We start from the raw sequence: 19,650 nt of genomic DNA on the forward strand, positions 1-19,650 counted from the left end.
TGTTTGAACATTTCTTCATCTTCCTCATCACAATCTTGGTTGTAGTAGTACTGGTTCAAGTTCTGCAAATACAGGCAAATTTTGCATCTTCTATTAGCAACTCTCCTGAGAATGGTGCTGAGCCGTGAAGGATCCATGCTTCTGCCAGAGAGATGGCAGAGACAAAAATGCAGTGCATGGGCTGTGGGGATTTTTTAAAAGGTGTGAAGATTATAGGATGTAGAAATTATTTCAGGATGGATAACGCAGCATGAGGGTAACTTGATCTCGCTCCCAGAAATCCCTAGGCAAATCACTGATATCTCATAAAGCACTGCAAGAATGTCCCAAAAGACAGTGGGCTGGGCAGTGGCACAGGGCACACTGGGATCCCTACCCATGGTGTGCCAGATTTTACACTGATGCAACACTTATGTTGGGTATGTGTAGCACCAGCGAAAGCACCCAAGTGTGCAAGTACCCAAGCGATATACAAAAGTCAGCGACTGTTTCCTGATGCAACTTGCACTGATGAAACTTTGTAGTGTAGACAGTGTATCTGTCTCTAAATGTGCTCATAGAGTATTTTTCCCCCAACTAGCCCCTCCTTAAATTTTCATCTCAGCAGTAACACTGAAAGGGGATTGGAAGTTTTCAGATGGAACATTTTTCTGTTAGAAAATGCCAATTTGTCAAAAGCAAAACATTTTGTGGTAACATGTAGATTTTTGAGAAGGGTTCCGATGGAACCCTACCTTGCCAGTCATGTTTCAAAACCTGCCTGCTAGGCACGTTTCGGTGAAAAACCTGCTTAGTTTCCTGCCAGCTTGCCTGCCCAGCTCCCTGGCAGGTGGCCTGAAAAATTGCTTCAGAGTTGGAATCCCAGGGCTTTTGGAGTTGACAGCTCCAGGGAAGCTCTGCCATGATATCAGCCTCTTGGGCCAGCTGGCTGCCCAACTTCTGGAGTCTGGGGAGCAAGCTGCCCAGAGAGCTGGAGAGTCCTGACATCTCACAATATTTCATCCCAGAAACAGTAAAACAAGATGTTTCTGAAATATGCAATACGTTGCTGGGGCTGGCAGGCTCCATGGCACCCTCAACTGTGAACATTCAGGAACTGTCATGGAGCTGGGTATCCTGGAAGCCCTAGCAGCTTCTGATTACAAAACTGCATGTCAGTTTCAGTCAGCAACCACCAAGGGTCCCGGGGAGCATATTTCACTCCAGAAATATGTTCTGGTATTTCAGAAATTAAATATCGCAGAACTTCAGTTCACGAAAAATTTAAGACTCTTTGGCCCAATTGGGACAAATTTTCTCAAAACTTTTCCATTACTGAAGAATGGAAATTTGATTTCCTAGTCAGCTCTAGTGGCAACTGTTTTGTTCTTCTTCGAGTGATTGCTCATATCCATTCCAGTTAGGTGTGTGTGCCGTGCGTGCACGTTCGTCGGAAACTTTTTACCCTAGCAACTCCAGTGGGCCGGCAGGTCTCCCCCTAGAGTGGCGCCGCCATGGCGCCTGATATATACCCCTGCCGGCCCACCCGCTCCTCAGTTCCTTCTTACCGCCGTGTCGGTCGTTGGAACTGTGGAGCACGGCTTTGCTGTCTTCCACGTCCCTAGCTCTCCTTCGTTGTACTGTTTATAGTTGTAGTTAGTAGTTAAGTGTAGTTAGTTAAGTAGTAATATAGTAAATAGTTGTAAATAATAGTGTAAATATTTTTTAGCCGGTTTGGGCCGTAGCCCTCCCCGGCACCGGGCCCATGCCTGGTTCGCCGGGCTTCAAGCAATGCGCGGCCTGTAAGAAGCCAATGCCGACCAGCGATTCCCACGACGCGTGCTTAAAGTGCCTGGGGGAATCGCACATCTCGGACAAGTGCCGCATTTGTAAGGCTTTTAAGCCTAGGACAAAGAAGGAGAGAGACCAGAGACTGCGGACTCTCCTTATGGAAGCGGCACTCGACCCGGCAGCTTCACAGACCGTCACCTCTACACCGGCACCGGACCGCGCCGGCACCAGAAAGACTCCCCGGCACCGACCTTCCCCGGCACCGGGTCCTGAAGCAAGGCCCTCGAAGTCTGCAACTCCATCCAGGCAGACTCGAGTGGAGCGCCCGGCACCTGCCTCTGCCGTGGCACTACCGACGGGAATCCCGTCGAGTCCGGTCCCGCCTAGCTCTCCCATAAGATCTGGGGTTGAGCTATTGGTCCCATCGACGCCGGAGACCTTCGCCTCGGCACGGGACCTAATTGCCCTGACTGAGCCAACTCAGCCTCCACCCCCGGTACCTCCAGTGCGGGTTGTGTCCAGAGGCAAACCGACGATGAGAGCGCCGTCTCGGGACTCACGCTCGCTGTCGCTCCAGATCCCGGCGCCGCTCGCAGTCCCGGCACCGCTCCCCTCGGCGGTACCGGTCGCACTTGCGGCACCGGTCGTCCTCCAGACAGTCCCGGTCTGGCTCTATTCATCGATACCGGCACCGGGACTCTAGGAGCCATTCCCGCCGTCGATCAGTTCCCCAGTCGACCTCCTGGCACCGCGTCGGTGGCAGGTCCCGGTCCCGATCCCGGCACCGAGTCAGTGGCCGGTACCGGTCCCGATCCCGGCACCGAGTCCAAGACAGACCCCGGTCCCGATCCCGGCACCGGTATGACTCCCGGTACCAGTCCCCGGCACCGAGAACATCTTCGGCGCCAGGACGAGGAGATTCTTACCAGCCGCGGTCGGCCCCTCCATGGCCTTCCAGACAGCCGTCTGTGTCGTCGCAGGCGGACAGTGTTTACGCACTCGGCACAGACAGGCAAGCGGCCCTTTTTCAAGACCCTCCTCAACAGGACCAGGGACCGCAGCAGTGGGGGTTCTGGACACCCTGGGCGTATCACCAAGCCCAGGGCCCCCAGCAGCTTCCTCCTAGGCCTGCGACGACGGAGCACAGGGCGCCAGAGGCGTCGCTGTCTCGCCCCCTCCCCCCCCGGACGGAGAGGACGGGTCAAAACAGCAAGACCCTGAGCTCCCTCCGGAGTCAGAGGCAAGGGCTCAGACAGACCCCCCGCTGGACACTCTCTTGCCAGGGGTCTCCTCGTCGTCTTCTCCCGATGAGGCTGTGGCAGGCACCTCTTCCTCTAGCCCTCCTCCACTAGATCTCAGGGCACATCAGGACCTCCTCAGGCGCGTAGCGCAGAACTTAAGCCTGCAAGCTGAGGAGGTCTCCGAGATCGAGGATCCCGTCGTCAGCATCCTTTCCTCTGATGCTCCCACCAGGGTCGCCCTGCCCTTTATTTGGACGATCCAGGCCAACGCCAATACGATCTGGCAATCGCCGGCCTCCATCCCCCCTACTGCACGGGGTGTCGAGCGGAAGTACATAGCCCCCTCCAAGGGCTATGAGTACCTCCACGTTCACCCGACACCGTGCTCCCTCGTGGTGCAGTCGGTGAATGAGAGGGAGCGACAGACAAGAAGCCCCAGCTCCCAAATCCAAGGAGGCCAGGCGTATGGACCTCCTCGGCTGCAAGTTGTATTCGGTGGGGGCCCTTCAGCTCAGGGTGTCCAACCAGCAAGCCCTTCTTAGCCGCTATGCCTTTAACTCTTGAGTGGCAGCGGATAAGTTTAAAGAGCTGTTGCCACAGGAGGCGCATCAAGAATTTGCGGCAATTCTTGACGAGGGCAAGAAGGTTGCAAGAACCTCGTTGCAGGCCTCCTTGGACGCTGTGGACTCGGCTGCTCGTACCCTCGCCTCGGGGGTGACAATGCGCCGCATCTCCTGGCTTCAGGTTTCTGGCCTTCCACTGGAGCTCCAAAATACCATCCAGGACCTCCCGTTCGAAGGCCAGGGCCTGTTCTCGGAGAAGACAGACCCCAGACTAAAAAGTCTGAAGGATAATCGGGTCATTATATGCTCCCTTGGGATGCACATGCCCGGGACACAACACAGACCCTTCCGGCCGCAACAACAGCAGCAGCGCCGGCCGTACCCCCAGTTCCGCCAGCGGCAGGACCTCAATAGGCGCCGCGGCAGAAATGGCAGGCGCAGACAGTCGGGGAATCAAGGGGGGCAGAACCAAAGCTCCTCTAAAGCCCCACCTGGACCCAAACCTTCGTTTTGAAGGTGCGCCCGAGGGCGTAGTACCAGTTTCCCCCACGGATCCTTCCCCCCCAGTTTTCCAACCGCCTTTCGTTTTTCCTCCAGGCGTGGACCCAAATAACATCGGACCGCTGGGTCTTACGCACGGTGCAGACGGGATACCGTCTGCAGTTTATGTCCTTTCCTCCCTCCCGCCCCCCACCCTCGTCCCTCTTCAGGGACCCCTCTCACGAGCAATTCCTCCGCCAGGAGGTGCAGACGCTCCTCGACAAAGGAGCCATAGAGGCGGTTCCGGAGAACAAGAAGGGCAAGGGGTTTTATTCCCGCTACTTTCTGATCCCCAAGGCCAAGGGAGGCCTCAGACCCATCCTCGACCTGCGGGAACTCAACAAATATCTGGTGAAGTTGAAGTTCCGCATGGTATCCCTGGGGACCATTATCCCATCTCTGGATCCTGGAAACTGGTATGCCGCCCTCGACATGCAGGACGCTTATTTTCATATCACCATATGGCCATACCGCAGACGTTTCCTTCGGTTCGTGGTCGACCGCCATCACTACCAATTCGCGGTCCTCCCGTTTGGCCTCTCTACGGCCCCGAGGGTATTCACCAAATGCATGGCTGTCGTTGTCGCACATCTTCGACGCAGTCGCATTCACGTGTTCCCTTACCTCGACGATTGGCTGATTCGGGGCACCTCAGAGCTGCAGGTCCGCAGCCAGTCCGCAGGATCACTGGCCTGTTTGCTACCTTGGGCCTCATGATCAATGTGGACAAGTCCACTCTGCTCCCCTCGCAGAGGGTAGAGTTCATTGGGGCCGTCCTGGACTCCACCTTGGCCAGGGCCCTTCTACCGTTGCCCAGGTTCCAGTCGCTGTCGACCATCGTTCAGCACTTGCTGGCGGCCCCCTTGACCTCTATAAGGACATGCCTAACCCTGTTAGGCCACATGGCGGCCTGCACGTTTGTGACAGGGTATGCACGACTCCGCATGAGGCCCCTCCAATCTTGGCTCATCGCACAATACCGGCCGGCCAGACAGTTGCTAGACACGCTTGTCACAATCCCCCAGGGCGTGTTGGATTCCCTCGGCTGGTGGCTAGACCAGTCCGTCGTGTGTGTGGGGCTCCCATTTCACCCACCCCAGCCCTCGGTGTCCCTAACAACGGATGCCTCAGATCTCGGCTGGGGGCCCCACCTGGGAACCCTGAGGACACAGGGCCTGTGGTTCCCGCAGGAGGTCGATCTACACATCAACATGCAGGAGTTGAGAGCGGTCCGCCTTGCTTGTCAAACGTTCTGTCACCAGCTTCGAGGTCATTGTGTCACGGTATTCACCGACAACATGTTCCCTCCATTCCCACTAGTCCACAAGGTCCTTCTGAAGGTGCGCAGGGACAGGGCCTGCGTGATTATGGTAGCCCCAGCATGGCCCGGGCAGCATTGGTACCCCATGTTGCTGGACCTGGCCATAGCCAACCCAGTCCCCCTGCCCCTTCACCCGGACCTGATCACCCAGGACCACGGTACTCTCTGTCACCCGGACCTCCAGTCGCTGCACCTAGCAGCGTGGCTCCTGCGTGGCTGACCGGATCCGAGTTACACTGCTCTACCCCGGTACGTGAGGTACTCTTGGGCAGCAGGAAGCCTTCCACTAGAGCGACGTACTCGGCCAAGTGGAAGCGTTTCTCCTGTTGGTGCACGGAGAGGAGTTTCCTCCCTATGGAAGTTTCGGTTGCCAATATATTGGACTATATTTGGTCCCTCAAGCAACAGGGCCTGGCGATATCGTCCCTTCGGGTTCACCTGGCGGCTATCTCCATCTTTCACCCGGGTGGGGATGGCCGCTCCGTTTTCTCTCACCCGACGGTGACTAGATTTCTTAAGGGGCTGGAATGTCTATACCCCAACGTCCGATCCCTTGCCCCTACCTGGGATCTTAACCTGGTTCTGACTTGGCTCATGGGGCCCCCCTTTGAGCCGTTAGCGACTTGCTCCCTGCTCTATCTTTCTTGGAAGACTGCCTTTCTAGTAGCCATTACCTCAGCTAGACGGGTGTCGGAACTCCGGGCGCTCACAGTAGATCCCCCGTATACGGTCTTCCATAAAGATAAGGTGCAGCTGAGACCGCACCCTGCCTTTCTCCCCAAGGTGGTCTCAGCCTTTCACGTCAACCAGGAGATCTTCCTCCCCGTTTTTTTCCTGAAGCCTCATTCCTCACACAGGGAGCAACAACTCCACTCGCTTGATGTCCGTCGGGCTCTCATGTTTTATGTGGAGAGGACCAAACCCTTCCGCAAATCCCCCCAGCTTTTCTTGGCAGTAGCGGACCGCGTTAAGGGGCTTCCCATTTCCTCGCAGAGGTTATCCTCGTGGGTAACGTCCTGTATCAGGACCTGCTATGACTTGGCTCATGTTCCTACGGGCCGTGTGACTGCACACTCTACCAGGGCGCAGGCGTCGTCGTTGGCTTTCCTCGCCCACGTGCCCATCCAGGAGATCTGTCGGGCAGCGACCTGGTCATCGGTCCACACCTTTGCTGCCCACTACGCCCTGGTCCAGCAGTCCAGAGAGGATGCGGCCTTCGGATCTGCAGTGCTCCATGCCGCGACTTCTCACTCCGACCCCACCGCCTAGGTATGGCTTGGGATTCACCTAACTGTAATGGATATGAGCAATCACTCAAAGAAGAAAAGACGGTTACTCACCTTTGTAACTGTTGTTCTTCGAGATGTGTTGCTCATATCCATTCCACACCCGCCCTCCTTCCCCACTGTCGGAGTAGCCGGCAAGAAGGAACTGAGGAGCGGGTGGGCCGGCAGGGGTATATATCAGGCACCATGGCGGCGCCACTCTAGGGGGCGACCTGCCAGCCCACTGGAGTTGCTAGGGTAAAAAGTTTCCGACGAACGTGCACGCACAGCGCGAACACCTAACTGGAATGGATATGAGCAACACATCTCGAAGAACAACAGTTACAAAGGTGAGTAACCGTCTTTTTTTACCTTCTGGCACTTTGCAGTAAATCAAGGTAATGATCTTTACTCCTCTGCTTCAGAACTCTCAGGCAATACTGTCAGATTCAAGCTCCTGTCACAGTTCTGTTGTGGATTTTTTAAAATATACTGTATTTTGACTTAGGAATATTCTTAGAATGGAAGGTTTGATAGTTTATTTTTCCACAAAAAGAAAAGCTGTACTGGGTTATTCAAATCAGCAACTGAAGTTCAAAGGCACCATGCCCATCTTACCAAGACTAAGCTAAAACAGCATTTCTCAATTACAATTGCTATTGCATATTAGACACTGGATCTGAATCACCACGGAGGGCTCCCTGGGTAATAGCATGTAAAGGCCCAGTTTGTGGGCTGTGGAAACAAAATATGTCCAAAGCAGGGCCCACAATGGCACAAGCCTCCCAGAATCCCACATCAGCCAGAGCAAGCTGGGACAGCACTCAAAATGAACTGGGCCTGCTCTGTGGGTTTTGGGACCAAGCTAGCTGGGACGTAAGCTGATTCAGTTTCTCATTCAGGCAGCCTTTGCTGGCAGATCATCTATGAAACTCTAGCCAGGTTATGAAGCTTCATGCCCTTGGCAGAATGTGTATAGCAGAGCAGTAGTGGTAACACCACTGGCCTTCCACAGAGTGAATCCACAATCCTACACAACTGCCCTGCAGTGCAGAATGTGAGGAGAGGAGAAAGCTGCACCCTGGGGGGAAGAATTTGGAAACTGGTGTACGTTGTGAAATTCCAGCCCTTACTAAAATTGGTGAATAGGGTATCTGAGATCCAGCCACATCCATTTGACGGGACCCAATTCAGCATGGAGGCACTGAGAAATCAATTGTCTATCCCAGACCTTCTCAGACTGATCTTGGACCACCTGTTGGTTAAGGAATAGCTGGCAAATCACATGGAATCAGCTGCTTCTTGGTAGCACCAGAAGAGCCTGGATATCTGTAAAAATAGCTATAAATAAAGAGGAACAAACCTAGGATTCTCCCATTAGCCTTATCACACAGGAGGAGTAAGAGACAGGAGTTGCTATGATTGGAGACTGCAGCCAGACAAGAGCCGCCATTAGGAGAGATGTGTTCAGCAAGAAGGGAACCATGCACCATGTGAAAAGGAGTGGGTGAAGCAGAGGACTGTACAGCAATGAGACAGCATGTAGGGGGAAGGAGAAGAGAAGAAAAACAAAATGGATGGGAGGGAAGCTGAAATGGCGAGCAAGAGGAAATGATGTGATTAAGCCTTTTCAAAACATTTAAGATGAAGCATTTTGATAAGAGCTAAAAATACATCAAATACTTTCTAACATCGTTTTTCCATATAAGCAGCTGTGTTGGCCACAGGGATGCTGCACAATTTTTAACAGAATTAGCTTGCAGGTGGTCCAGAAGAGACACTGGACAAGTTTGAGAATTCTTAGTTTATTCAGAGGAAGAAAAAAGAATCCTTTGGAATGAAGAGTCTCCTAGAAAAAGTCTTCAGTGGGTGCAAAAGAGGAAAATGTAGCAATGCAGATGCTATCTGACATTGCCTGGAGGAAATTTCTTAAGGAGAAGGGCTGCCTCACTAAACAGCAGCATGGCCATATGAATTTGCAAAGCAGCTCAGAAACTACTTTCCTGGAGGTGACCACCTTTCTTTCACTAAAACCAAATAAAAATAAGCATTTGCTTTTAAATGCAAAAAAAAGGAATGAGAAGAGGAGTTGAATATACACAATGAGGGTAGAAACGCCAAATAAAGTGAAAAGGTGTGTGTGTTTGCTGGGTTCCATTTCAAGAGCAGTTTTCTGGACTTCAGTCAACAGTTTAAACTTCTGTCACAAATGTCTATCACCTGGTCTATGTGGGAAAAATGCAATTTTGGAAACAAACTAAAAGACTGTGTCTCATAGCAAGGGTAGGTTAGCAGTAGAAAAGTAAAAAGTAAGATGAAATCCTTGAACATGAGACACCTCATACCTGCCTCTTTCATTTGTATAGATTTTTGTCCCCTAAAACTTCTTAACTGCTCCATGTTTCTTCTGTGTTCATCGCTCATCAAATACAAGTTTTCTGAACTGTATAATCAATTTTGGTGTCATTTCATTCATGTGTAAGGACTCAGAATATTCTGCCTCCACCCAGTTTGCTTCAAGTTTCCTAACCCTGATTCAGATATAAGAAAATAAACTATTTGGAGTCATTTTACTGATTTTATATGTTGTCCATGGAGTCTGAACATTGAATTCTTCAAGGCATGAGTTTTTCCAGAAAAGAAAAGGTAGTCACTCCCATAGACTTAAATGAGAATTCTCTCTGTACAGGGTGTGTACTTACAGAATGCAGGTACAGCCGCTACAGAGGTGGGGGTGTGTTAAAAATATATGATCGAAAACACTGAACAATCTTTATAACTGATATACTGTTCAGTAGCTTTTCTAAATCAGTATAAAGAAAATACACAAACCTATATGAGAGGTTAAGCGGTCTCCTTTAAAAAAAATAAAAAAGCCAACCCACTTTTGTTCATTATCCACCAGTAAAATAGCATATATGTTTTTGTTATTCCAAAGGTGACCCTTTAAGCAGGTGTCTAAGCACTATGTTTACGTATACTTACACAAGATAAAGTGCTGCAGCAAAAACATATTGTCCTAAATGCACTATATAGATTGAAATGCCCGTTTGTGTATAAGTGGTGAAAATAAATCAGAGTAATATCCAGACAAAGCTACACTTTGATATATGAAAAATCCTCATGGCTACATGTTTATAGTATGATGAAGTCTAGACTGCCAGACAAGAAAAATGCATTTTGCAAGTGGGCCTAAATCTTTACACAGTTGTGATTTTTAACTAACTTGTCTGTTTCCATCATGGAATAGCTTCATGACCATAAATACTGAAAACTACTGACAGTATAACTCATACCTTAAAAAACAGTTTGTTCTAAGTGGCACAGACAGTTAAAAAAAGGCTTTACTTACCCCAGACAAGGACAATGTATCTCAGTGGAATGAAATACAGGATGACTGTGAACATACAGAGGGCAACAATTGCCAGCCAGCTTAAGAATGGGACAGTCCAGTTGAATGTACTGAATGAAAAATTAACATAAGTCAGAAGTCTAATCACTTCACAAAACTAATAAGAGAACAAACAATGGGCAGGCAGACTACAACTCTGTAAATGGAACAGTCTTCAGCAGTGAGAGGACTGAAACTGCATATGAATGCATGGATGCTAAATACGTTGGAGATCTTGTGTTTGATTCCACCCCCTGAGAAGATGAAACTGGGGCTTAGACTCTCTATCCCATGCAGGATGGCATCTATAAGTGCCTGCATGCAAGCTGAAAACCAGTGCTTATGGCCTTAGGAGTTCCAGTACTTTCCCCTATTTAAGCCCCAGATCCCTGTCCTCTGTTCACTTGCTCCAATAGAGTCCGAGGCATCCCTCCAGTCTTAACTGGAATGAGAGTATTATACAATGCTGCTTCGGTCGTCTGATCTGATTCTCCCCTGTACTCTGTCTGATATACGTGGTCAGAGAAAGAAATTAAAAGCTGATCAGAGGGCACATCTTTCTCTGTTTAACATGTACCAGCACTCCCTGTCAGTGATCGTTCAATCACAGTGGGGGAAGACTGAGTGAAAAGTGTGCCTATGTGCAAGGTAGGCAACCTTTTCACATTACTGTTAGGGGTTAGGGAAAGGTAGGTACGACGGGTTTTGCTGAAGGTGAGGGACAATATAGGGAGGATAGGGAAGGAAAAAAGACAGAAGCAGGGCAGCAAAGGAAAGGAGAAAAAAAGGGGTGGGGAAAACAAAAGAAGGGAGTGGACAAAGAGAACAAATTACAATAAGGAAACAAGCTGTTCCAATCTCAAAAAAATGGGAAGGGCATTATTCATTCAAAGACAAAGGAAAAACAGAGGGACTGGGCTCCAATAGAAGTTTCAGGGAAATGGGTTGTCACAGCAAACCTTCAGCTTAAAAAAACCCTAAGTGTGTGTCCCAGATCTCAAAGTGTAATAAAGATCTGCTGAACAGCCAGTTTTGTAGAGCCTGAGTCTGGAAACAGCTAAGTTGTGGGTCTCCCACCCTAAAGTGCAGTGAAGAGATGAAGGCCAGATGGCCAATTTTAAAAAATCCCTGGGGAGCTTTTTTTAAATGGAGTTTGGTTAAAAGGGATTGTTATATAAAAATCACCACCACTCCAAGAATGCTCCCTAGCATTTGTCTTCCCATAAGAATAGTATGCTTTTGGCTCTAAAAAGGTTGACAGTGTCCCTTTAAATTATTATTAATAATGGATCATTTTGGCTAAATCATTCTGGCTTCTGTGGTTAAATAATTACTGTTGTCTGAGCTGCTAGTTATAATTTTTCATAATGATCTCCGGCTTCTTTTGGTTGTGTTTGTCTTTTTCCTTCCCAGCAATTTTGACATGTCTCCAGAGTGAACATTATGTAAGTGTCAATTGCTGTAGGATCATTCCCTAAATCCTGGGGGACACCTGCTCTTTTCCCTTCTTCTGCATGTATTCGGGGGGAACAGAAGGTTGAGGGTCTGCTCACATTCTTGCGACTCACCTTGGGTGCTGTGGATCACAGACACCCCATGTGTGGGAACACTGGCTCCTCACTTAGCAAACCTCCGTATGTGCTGTGTTAGCACTGTATTCAGTACAATTTTCCTTTTACATTTTTAGGAACAAATTACGAAGATTTATTGGAAGTGTCATTAATCTCACTTGTTTAGCAAGTTATGTTGCTTTCTTATACAATGGAGCAAAAATATCTAATTCCAAAATGCACAATTTAACAAAATAATCAAGATGACTTCCTTGTGCAGCCTTTTAATGAAAGGTTTCTTTCAAAAGGAGGCTCGTTTTTAGAGTTTGCACAATATAAAGTGTCTGTGACTACCTCTGCTGGTGTGCATCTGGCCTGGTTTAAAGTTGCATAATGCATTATTTTACACACATACTCCCACTGGAAGAGCTCTCAGGTTTTCCTTTTAAAGCCTTTGTTCTGAAATTCATAGACTATAACTTTCTGTAACACTGTTCTCACAGAGTCACAGAGTTTAAGGCCAGAAGGGACCATCAGATCACCTACTCTAACCTCTTGTTTATCCAGGTCACCCACATCACCCAAACCTCACACCTTAAACCCAAAACATCTTGATTCTAAAACACTTTCTACAAGCCTATTAAGAGGTGAAGGAAAGCAGCATTTGAGAGCATAAGCCTCATATGTCTTGTAAACTGGCCACTTGCCAATATGCCTTTTCTTCTGATTAACTTCCACTGGGAGTATTTCTTTTGTGGCTCTATCACTGTGCACATATTGCAATCTCATAAGCATGGAATATAAATGATTACCTAGGCCAGATTCACCAAATCTAGTACAGAGATGTGAAGCCGGACACTGGACAGTATTCAAAATGAGGCAGGAAAACAATGCTTTCATTTTCACTCAGCTTTAGAGTCCATTGAGTGTATCACAGGAACCTTGCTGGTAGAGGCTGTTGAGGGGATGCTCTGAATCAGCGCAGCTCTCTACCTTTTTGGCTGCACTGACATAGTAGAATGGAGACTGTGAATGCTTTGCACCAAACATTCCATCTTAGGGGGACAAGTCCAGGTTGAATTTAGTCCTGTCTTTTAGATGAGAGAATCTTTATGGAATGTTTCTGGTCTCAAATAATAAACATTAAATTACTCATCCATTTAACATGTCAAACACATACCAAACTTCCTTTAATGGGCCAGCATCAATCAAAAGCAAACACTGCATAATTTTGTTTTAAAAAACAACCTGTACATATGCTGTATAGTTTTAAATCTTAAAAAATAAGCAGTGGTTAAGTATGTTGGTAAGTCATATATTTTATGCACAAAGACTATAAATTACACATAAAATAGGATGAGAAATTGTTTTCAAGGTAACTTGATCTAAATAAAACCTTCCTAGTAATAGAATACATGTGTATCTTTAAAATCTCTGAAATTCTTATTTAGGACTGCTTATTTCTTTTATCATGACTTTGTATTGATTTTTTTTAAATGTCTGGGTTAAAAAGAGTGTTATGTCTCATCAGAAAGACAGTCTTATTTCTTACTTCAAAGCCACAGTTCTGATTCTTTCCAATTCATATATTTCTAAATTCCAGAATTAAAATGACAGGACTTTCATGCATCCAAGGGCCAGCATAAAGCAAAGTAAATAATGATGAGATTTAGCAATATGTCATCCAAAACTGTCGTCCCCGCCAAAAGAATATAACGTTTTGCAGCTTGGTTAGAGGGAAAAAACGTGAGCACCATCAGAGAGCAATCCAGAACCAATGTGTCAGCACTCACTTCTTTATCCTTTCTCCAAAGGAAGCCACTTCATCAAGGACATTCTGGACACTGACACACACCTCCTGGATGGCATAGAGTTTATTCATAAATCCTTTTCTTTCACTATCCTAAAAAAATAAAAAGGAAGTAGCAGCAATAACTATGTGAAAACTTTGACCATACACATTGTCCTATATTTTTCTGAAGTAAATTTCAAAATCCTACATATTGCAGACATACACAATGCTCATCAGTAAAAAGTCAGCATTTAGAAAAACGTACCACATGGCAGTATCTTAGATACCACAATTATTTTCCTCTACTTTGAATATTGTGTACAGACATTGTATAAACCATGTACAAAATGGAGCATAGTTTCATCTGTCACTGTAACAGTTCCTAAATACATTTCAAAAGTTCAGCTCTCTGGCTTATTGAGGATGCCAATTTCATATCCTATGAACTCTGGTCAGTGATAAGAGTCAGGCAGCTATATTACATCTCAGATTTCAGGACTGTACTTTCTCCAGTTGATGTGGGTATCCACATTTCAAGATGATAAAAGCTCCTTTGAAAGTACAGGGAGTAAGAAACCATACACACTTCAGGTCCTAAGGACAGGCTGCTGACTTTAGAAAATGACTTGTCAAGTTTCTGTATACGATTTTTCTCCCCTTCCTCTCACCGTTGGGCAGGGATTACTTTAAATTTGACTGAGATGCTATTGGGAAATGCCAAATGAATTAAATTGAATGTGACAGGAAGGCTTGTATTATAGATATACAAAAAGAAGCCCTTGCCCTGCTGGTCCTCTGCTGCACCCACTATGCTGCTATCATCTTTTAACATTCCAATTAAATTTATAGCCTGTTAGGACATCCTGGTACACCCAAAGCACAGCAGGTGCAGTCTCCCCTGTCATAGTATCTTTCCCCTTACCTTAGAGTCCAAAAGTTGGGGTACTAGCATGAATTCCTCTAAGCTTAATTACCTGCTTAGATCTGATAAGCTGCCACCTATCAGGAATTCCAGTACCTGATACACTCTTGTCCCCCCAAAAACCTTCCCTGGGGACCCCAAGACCCAAATTCCTTGAGTCTCACAACAAAGGGGAATAAACCATTTCCCTTCCCCCTCCTTCCTCCCTCCCAGCTCTTTCCTGCCCTGGGTACACCAGGAGATCACCGTGATTCAAACTCCTTGAATCACCACACAGAAAGGAATGTTACCTTCCCCACCTCCTCTTTTCCCTTCACTCAGAGGCAATACAGATTCAAACTCCGTGAATCTAAAACAAAGAGGAAATTCACCTTTCCCTTCTCCCCACCAATTCCCTGGTGAGTACAGACTCAGTTCCCTTGAGCCTCAACAAGGGGAAAAATCAGACAGGTCTTAAGCAAAAATTTTAATAAAAAGAAAGAAAAAAGGTAAAAGTTATCTCTGCAATTTAGATGGTAAAAGTTACAGGGTCTGTCAGCTTATAGAAACTGGAGAAAAAGCCTCCTCCAGCAGAAATACAATTTAAAATACTTTCAGCCAAATACACATTAGAACTCTACCAGCCAGATACACATTAAATTTCTACCAGCCAGATACACATTTGCAAATAAAGAAAAAACAGTCAAAAAGACTAAACCGCCTTTCTACCTTTTGTACTTACTAAATTTGACCAGAAGATTAGAGAGGCTGTAGGTACGTGTGGTTACTCTCAGAACCCAGAAAGAACAAAGCCAAACCCAAAAAACACAAAGAAAGGCTTCCCTCCACCGAGATTTGAAAGTATCTTGTCTCCTGATTGGTCCCCTGGTCAGGTGTTTGGTTCCCTGTTTGTTAACCCTTTACAGGTAAAAGAGACATTAATCCTTAACTATCTGTTTATGACATCCCCAGACAAACCTGTGTACAGTATTTAGCAGCAAACAGATGTGTGTTTAAACTGTCAGACATACTGGTGACCTCAACAATCATTCCACTGAATTTAGCAAATGAGCATACATCCTCTTCCCAGGAGAGGTGGCATTCTGTATGGTAGTTTGGTTACTTCCTTAGCCAGGTTTCCAAGCTGTACTGGATTTTGATTCATAGAGCCATTACTTTATCTACATAAGAAGATTCCAGGATTGTCACTCTGTGTTGTCACTCTGAAGCCTAGAACGTCTGTGTTGTAGCCACGTTGGTCCCAGGATATTAGAGAGACAAGGTGGGTGAAGTAATATCTTTTATTGGACCAACTTCTGTTGGTGAGGGAAACAAACTTTCAAGCTCACACAGAGCTCTTCTTCAGGTCTTGGAGAAGAGCAGCTCCATGTAAACTCAAAAGTTTGTCTCTCTCACCAACAGAAGTTGGTCCAATAAAAGGTATTACCTGACCCACCTTGTCTCTGTACAGTCAGTGTGAAGCAATGAAAACAGCTACAAGCATGGTTGAGAATTCTTGTTTTGTTCTGAATATCATCAGGTTCAATCATCACAGACTTGCAGTCCATGGCCATCCAATTTTTAAGTTCGCAGCCATTTTTGTCTTTTTTCCACTTTATGAATTATACCCACGTGACAGCATGCACCTAGTGTTAATATAAAGATCTAATTGAGCATACATCCAATTTCATTATCTTTTTCAACTTTTAATTAACTTGATTTTTTGTGTGTGTGTGTGTGTGTGAAATGACCAAAACAGGGTGACCATTGGCCTCTGAAAACTAGGAATCATCCCTTACAAGTCCTTTTCATGCTGATGATTTTGCTAACAGCAACATTTTTTCTTTTTTCTTTTTTTTTTGTCTGCTGAAGGAACCCTTAGTCAGCGGAACAGATGAAACTGACAACTAGTAGGCTAAGCAGATATGCACCTGAAGGACCACTCCTCACAAGGTATGTCCCATGTTGATACTCTGCTCTCTTCCCCCAGGAGACTCTCCCAAGAATCCTCACCCAGTAGCCACATAGCATCAGATCCATATGGAGTCAGATTCTACCCCTGAAAAATGCTGCATGTAATGACTCTACCACTACAGTGGCTAAAAGTCATTTTCTCTTGGCCTTTCTCAGAACACACATGATTTGGAAGTTTGATAAATAGGCCAAAAATGTACTAATGGATTGATTCACTGTCATCCTGCCTATAATGTATTTTCTTAGAAGCGTTCTGTTTAAAAAGATGCTTTTCAGGGTTAGCAAAGTTTTGAAAAGCAAAATGTTTGGATAGAAATTTTTTACTTTAAAACTTCTTCCATTACAAAGTACATGCTAACATGGTCCCCTATGAATGAAGTAATTAGTCTTTATATATTGTATCTGACCGAAAACCACAGTAGGTAATGGAATTGCTCTGTGTTGCATTCTAATATTTCTTACTTTTTCCACTAATGTTCAATAGTTTATGAGCAGAAAATGCATTGGTATATTTCTTATAGTGTCATTTTTTTGCTTTTTTCCTTATAAACCAGCTTGGATAAGGGAAATATCATCTAGTGTTTAAACATCCAAAGATTCTCTAGTGACACTGGTTCAAAAACTGCACTGTCAAGATTTCTTCTGAAGACATTAAAAGAATTGAGGCACAAAAGATGGGTTGGCTGTAATGCAGCAATCATATGAGGGGTATATATGACAAAACTATTTCTAATGATTCAGTATACTGTAAAAGTTGTAAATACCAGGGGATGCAAAACATGCAAGTCATTTTGAACCCACTTATAAGTCAGATTGTATCCTCAATTCATTTGTGAGGTTAATAACCGTATTGCTGTTAGTTCAAATAATGTATTGATCAAGCAAAAATGAAACAGTAGTACCCTTAGCCCACCCAACAATACTGAAGTCTGTTTTTGAAGTTTTTTTTGTTGAAGTATGCCTACTTTAAATCAGTTATAAAATGTCAGGGGAGTTGAAGTGTTCTCCTATTGGCTTTTCTATGTTACCATTCCTGATGTGTGATTTGTGTCCATTTATTCTTTTACATAGAGACTGTCCAGTTTGGCCAATGTACATGGCCAAACCCCATTGCCTACTCTGTCCCCATATCTACTCTAGCGACACTATCAGAGGATCCAACCACATCTGCCACACCATCAGGAACTCATTCACCTACACATCTACTAATGTGATATATGCCATTATGTGCCAGCAATGCCCCGCCCCTCTGCCATGTACATTGGCCAAACCGGACAGTCTCTACGTAAAAGAATAAATGGACACAAATCAGACATCAGGAATGGTAACATAGAAAAGCCAGTAGGAGAACACTTCAGTCTCCCTGGACATTCTATAACAGATTTTAAAGTAGCCATCCTTCAAAAACAAACAACAACTTCAAAAACAGACTTCAAAAAGAAACTGCAGAACTAAAATTCATTTGCAGATTTAACACCATTAATTTGGGCTTGGATAGGGACTGGGAGTGGCTGGCTTACTACAAAAGCAATTTTCGCTCTCTTGGTATTGACGCCACCTCATCAGTTATTGGGCGTGGACCACATCCAACCTGACTGAATTGGCCTCATCAACGCTGGTTCTCCACTTGTAAGGTAACTCCCTTCTCTTCATGTGTCAATATATTTATGCCTGTATCTGTAATTTTCACTCCATGCATTCGAAGAAGTGGTTTTTTTTATTCATGAAAGCTTATGCCCAAATAAATCTGCTAGTCTTTAAGGTGCCACCAGACTCCTCATTGTTTTTGTGGATACAGACTTAACATGAAAAGAAATCTGTTTTTTAATATAGTAGGAAACAAATAAACCACACTTCAGCCCAGCTGCTTTCTGCTCTTTATATTATATGTAGCTTTGCTTCTTCAGTTTACATTCTCAGATGCTGCTTTCATTATAAATGTATCTTGATTTATAACCAAATTGTGTGAGAAAAGAATTATAGCTATGTAATAAAAACAATGCCCTTCGTGACGTCTCCAAAACTCAACAGGGATTACTTTAGGAGATCCCAAGGCTATTTTTCTTTACAAATATTTTAAAAGACAAACTTGTACCATTTTTGAAAGCATGTCTGTTCTAAATTATTCCCTTAAAAAAAAAAAAAAAAGAGAGACAGAGAATCACCATTCTTTCCCCCCATCTTCTGAGCTTAGAGGAAATTTGTTGACATATTCTGAGGCAGCCATAGCCAAAACAACACAGGAAAGATGAGGCAGTCAGAAGGATCAGGGTTTGGCTTTGCTTAAACCAGTTCCACATGCCCTGCTCCAAAGATTTGTAGAGAAAATAATCTGGGATAGGGAAAAGCTGCACTTTTTTTTTTTCCAGTAAGATGCTGTGTTAGCAAATAGAACATATGAGCCACCTTCAGAGAACCAGGGTCCTTAATAATCCATTTTTCAAATACTACTGGCATTTCCTTTCCAGACAAAGATGGACTGTGACGAGAATCAATTTGATCATTTGTTTGGCTACAATTGCCACGTTTCTGGAAATAATTGCCATTTAAATACTGGATAAAATTTATGATATGAAGCCAACAACAGTTTTATTACTATTTAATTTCTATGATTTGTTTGTTTGCAGTAGGCTTAAGGTAACTCAAAAAGCAAGATGTTTGGCGAGGGATGGGTTTAAGAATAAACTACAAAAAATGTCAAATTAATATTGGTCTGACTTGAATTCGCAAAAGGAAGGGAATTCAGAGTAAGGATTGAGAGGGTCTTCTCATATATTGTGGTTTACAGTGGATATACTGCCTGACAAATAAAACCACTTGGCACTGATATAATGATTTTCAACTATCTCTCTATTTTAGATATAGTGAATCTGAGGAAGAAAGTTAAATGATTTCTCCCAGATCACACTGATGATCCTTATTAGACACAGACAGAATATAACCCAGCTCACCTGCATCCCATGCCCTACCACTGGACCATACTTCCAGTGATTTAAGAAAAGAAGAACTGCTCTAGCACCATTTTTTGGGGGAGCTAAAGGGCAACCCTGAAGCCTATATTTTAAAAAAGGAAAAGGGGCAAAAATAAAAAGGATTATTCACTCATGGTGCTGTAAATCAGGAGTAACTCTACTGAAGTTAATTAACTCAAACATGTGAAGAACTGGTTTTAAGTGAGAGAAAATTTTAAAGGTAGAAATCAAAGCTCTAAATAGGTTATGGTAGATAAATGCTCTAGACATAGACATAACTTGACTAACTGGAAGGAATGGGGCAGTTTTGGAAACAAGACAGAGATGGGTGAAGTTGGAGGGCAGGGGGAAGAATCACAAGTAGGTAGTT

The 19,650-nt window shown here is 45.2% G+C and overlaps 1 protein-coding gene across 4 annotated transcripts in view; it reads right to left on the reverse strand.

The window, feature by feature from the left end:
• Nucleotides 1-19,650, reverse strand: part of MCTP1 (multiple C2 and transmembrane domain containing 1) — a 543,194-nt gene that overhangs the window by 81,587 nt on the left and 441,957 nt on the right. For all 4 annotated transcript variants that reach the window (XM_050943873.1, XM_050943875.1, XM_050943872.1 and 1 more), the window contains 2 exons: nucleotides 13,435-13,544; nucleotides 10,053-10,162 (listed from right to left, as the gene is read on the reverse strand). In XM_050943873.1, coding sequence (XP_050799830.1) covers nucleotides 10,053-10,162; nucleotides 13,435-13,544 — 220 coding nt within the window. The remainder of the gene's footprint in view (nucleotides 1-10,052; nucleotides 10,163-13,434; nucleotides 13,545-19,650) is intronic.

The sequence above is a fragment of the Gopherus flavomarginatus genome, chromosome 3 (assembly GCF_025201925.1).
Source record: "Gopherus flavomarginatus isolate rGopFla2 chromosome 3, rGopFla2.mat.asm, whole genome shotgun sequence".
NCBI lineage: Eukaryota > Metazoa > Chordata > Testudines > Testudinidae > Gopherus > Gopherus flavomarginatus.